The sequence below is a fragment of the Pseudophryne corroboree genome, chromosome 7, assembly GCF_028390025.1.
Source record: "Pseudophryne corroboree isolate aPseCor3 chromosome 7, aPseCor3.hap2, whole genome shotgun sequence".
In the NCBI taxonomy this organism is placed as follows: Eukaryota; Metazoa; Chordata; class Amphibia; order Anura; family Myobatrachidae; genus Pseudophryne; species Pseudophryne corroboree.
The window spans coordinates 290,686,004-290,689,584 of record NC_086450.1 but is presented as its reverse complement, the minus strand read 5'-3'; the positions used below and the strand labels follow the sequence as shown (position 1 = coordinate 290,689,584).

Genomic DNA, 3,581 nt, shown 5'->3' with positions numbered 1-3,581 from the left:
CCTGTGGAGATAGAAGGGAATTTAACTGAGGTATCAGTAGGATAATACAAATATAATAACAGACATCTCAGTGGGGGCTATAATGCCTTTATTAGAAGAATTATCTTCAGACTAAGGGGGACATTTACTAAGCAGTGATAAAAGCGGAGAAGTGAGCCAGTGGAGAGGTGGCCCCATCAACCAATCAGCAGCTCTGTATCAGTCTATAGTATGCAAATTATAGATGTTACTTTAGTGCTGATTGGTTGCCATGGGCAACTTCTCCACTGGCTCACGTCTCTGCTCTTATCACTGCTTAGTAAATGTCCTCCTAAAACATAACAGTCTCTGTCAAAAGATTTAATACGATATTAACACACTTTCTTTATTTTTCTATTCACACTATCTGTATTAATATTTCATATTGGCTGAAGAAAAATTGTTGCATTTAAAATAATGATAATAAAAGTTATGTTTTAAATATTAATTGTGAGGTTCCCAGTGCACCCAGATAACAGCTTCTGTTTCTGTGTGTGTTATAGTGTTTAGGCTATGGGTAGCACTCCCAAATCGGTTTAAGAATTGACATTTATATACCATAGAGTAGTGGTTCTCAAACTGTGTGCCCTGGCACCCTGGGGTGCCTCGGGACACTTGTAGGAGTGCGCTGGTTTGGTCATCGAGGACCAATTCAAATGATCTATAGTCAATGTAATAGGCAAAACCAGTGCTGGTGGCTGTCAATCATAAAATATGTGGACAAACAGAAGCAAATCTTGTCCCTCACCACACAATAATTTCTAAGGATGATATATAAACACAATTTACTTAATTTTTTTTTTTTTTTATTTCTCAATAAGAAACTTTTGGCCTAGGGGTGCCATGAAATCAATTCTAATTCTCTAGAGTGTCGTGATTAAAAAAAGTTTGGGAACCACTGTCATAGAGTATATATAAGAAGCGGGACAGAGAACAATTAGATTAATACTGGTCACTGGTGCCGGATTATTCCTGTTGTGTGTATATTTTGCACATTATTTCTCTTCTTTTGGGTGTAATCATTGTAAGGACTGATTCTGTAAAAGAACACTTCTTTTTTGTTTTGAAACATATTATGTAAATAAATGAATAAATATTAATAAATCCAGAAACAAATGAATGAAGTTGAATCAATTTTATTTCATATGTTATCAGCAGGCTGTCTTAATTGGTTTTAAATGCCAACAATGGTTTTATGGTGTGCTGGATCACCTGCCATTACTGATCTCTCTAACGGTATTTGCATGTCAGAGCACTTTCAATCCTTGCCAAGAACTTGTCCAGGGCCTGGTGTGTGGCACAGTCAAATTTTTTAGGGAAATGTCTAGCAATCACCACGAGGATGTGATGGGCCAGGAGCTGGAGGAGAAAGAGATAACAGTAGGAATTAGCTGCCACATACATATGATCATATCTCCTACATTATGTAGCTACAGTATACACAACAAGTACCACAATAGCCGTCACTGATTAACACTTACTGAGAAGTTTCCAGGGTCCACTCTCAGTTTAAAGGCATGGAGGTCGCTCAGTTTATCCAGGGCTCCCTCAATGTTGTCCAAGTGACTGACAGCCTCTGTCAGAGCATCCACAATCTTCTTCCCATGCTTTTGAATCTGAGGAGACTTCTCGTGGAAGTCGAAAGCAGGGAAATAAACTTTGGTCTGGGGATTAGAAGAGAACATCCTAGGAAAGAGGATTACAAAACAAAATGTAAATGCAGAAAACACATGACACATTCATGATAAAGGTTAGCTATATACTGATTGCTGTAGTTATAGAGAATTATAATTATGCTTCCCTTCCCACACAATGACTTTAATCTCATGAACAGAAAATGTGTTTACCTGAACAGAGCTTCTCCACCATAGGTATCAGCATGAGCAGCTACAGATGGCCAGATGGCCTGGATGTGTGCTTTGTTATCAGCGTTGAGAGCCATGGTAAGTTGTGTTGTCCAATGAGTACACTGATGAGAGAGCTTCAACAATGCCACCTTTTATAGAGCTCATGTACATGACATAAGGACATACGAGTCCACCTTCTTCATCTATTGGACTAGCCAGAGACCAGCTCCTCCCAGACACACAGGTTCCACACCCATCCAACTTGGCTCATCACCAAGGCAAGCAGCCCAGCCCAGTTTTAAGGCTCCCTGCTACATCTTAAAAAATATACGATATTACTAAGTCACTGTAAAATACAATGTAATTACCCTGTTATACCCATATAAAATAACTTTCTTTATGAATTGCATCATTGAATCTGATAATAATAATAATAATAATAATAATAATAATAATAGTCAGTAACCATCATTACAGTATGTCTGTTTTTAATGTATAATTTTCTTACATATTTCACCTATGGTATATATATTTTAAGTATGATATCCCACATTTGGAAGAAACATGAATGTAAGGTAAAGTGAATTGATGAACCCTTTAATTTCAAATATCTCATAGGAAAAACATTCAAGATTGTCACATACTATATTTGCTCTGATCATTTTCCACTGCTATAAATGCCATCGTTTTGATTCTTTAGTTCAAAGTTCAAATAAAAGTTAAAAAATTACAGCAAATCTGTCCAAAAAAAGAAATAAAAAAAAGCACTGCACAGATCACTGTGATCTGTGCAGGCTTCTTAGGCGTTAGAAACAGAGAATCTGTCTAGTCGTCCTGCGTGTCGCGCAGTCTAAGGAAAGGCTGCCCTATAGTCCCCGCAGTCAAGAGCAGTGTTTCTCCAGAGCACTGTAAGTAACTAAGCAAAAAGGAAAATTTTGGCTGCGGGTGCCAACGGGCGCCTACGTGCAATGTATATTCAAAGTGCTTACATGGAAAATGTGTACATAAAAGACAAATATACAACCCTTAAAGTCGCAGTGACAGTCCTATTCTTGCTCCTCTCGCTTCCTCCTCTCAATATGGTAGCATGTAAAATAGAGGGGAGAGGGAAACCACATGTGCAGTACAGTAATTTTAATAACATGTAAACACAAACAAGAAATATGGACAATCACAATACAGGGTCACAAAAAAGATGTGCAGAGTATTAAAATCCACATGTGACAGCCACAAGGTGGTGTTCAAACTAATTACCAGAGAGTTTGAGAACCCAAAAAAGTCCTCAAACAAGTTCTTTAATCTCCAAAGTCCACCCGGGTAGGAGCTGGAAAAGTCCTCTGGTCCTTAGGAATGTAGACCAACAAAGGGGCTGACCGCAAATGGAGTACGCAGACGCGTTTCAACTCCTGTTCCTGGAGTCTTTTTCAATGCTGAATAGTAGCTGCACATACAACATCCGGTTTTTAAATGTTCCTATAACCAATCACAAACAGTCCTTTAACAGGTTACCACCTGTTATCATGCACACACGCTGCCGGTTCCCTTGGCAACCGGAAGCTTCCCTCCTTTGCTCCCGCCTCCGGAAAACGTGGTACGGTTCCCATGGTAACCTGACGCCGACGGGACGTCACTTCCGGCTACGGCGTCCTCCGTCAAGCTGTCATGGTAACCGGCCGCACAAAACATCCCTCCCGGAAGTGTGTTATATCCAAGTCC

General features: G+C 39.4%; 1 protein-coding gene across 1 annotated transcript; it reads right to left on the bottom strand.

Annotated features, from left to right (window-relative positions):
* Nucleotides 1-1,138: 1,138 nt before the first annotated feature.
* LOC134945130 (hemoglobin subunit alpha-1-like) lies at nucleotides 1,139-2,002 on the bottom strand. Its single transcript, XM_063934213.1, has 3 exons — nucleotides 1,866-2,002; nucleotides 1,500-1,704; nucleotides 1,139-1,377 (listed from the first exon to the last, which is right to left on the bottom strand). The coding sequence occupies exons 1-3, from the start codon at nucleotides 1,958-1,960 to the stop codon at nucleotides 1,249-1,251; spliced, it is 429 nt and encodes a 142-aa protein (XP_063790283.1). The 5' UTR covers nucleotides 1,961-2,002; the 3' UTR covers nucleotides 1,139-1,248.
* Between the last annotated feature and the right edge of the window lie 1,579 nt (nucleotides 2,003-3,581).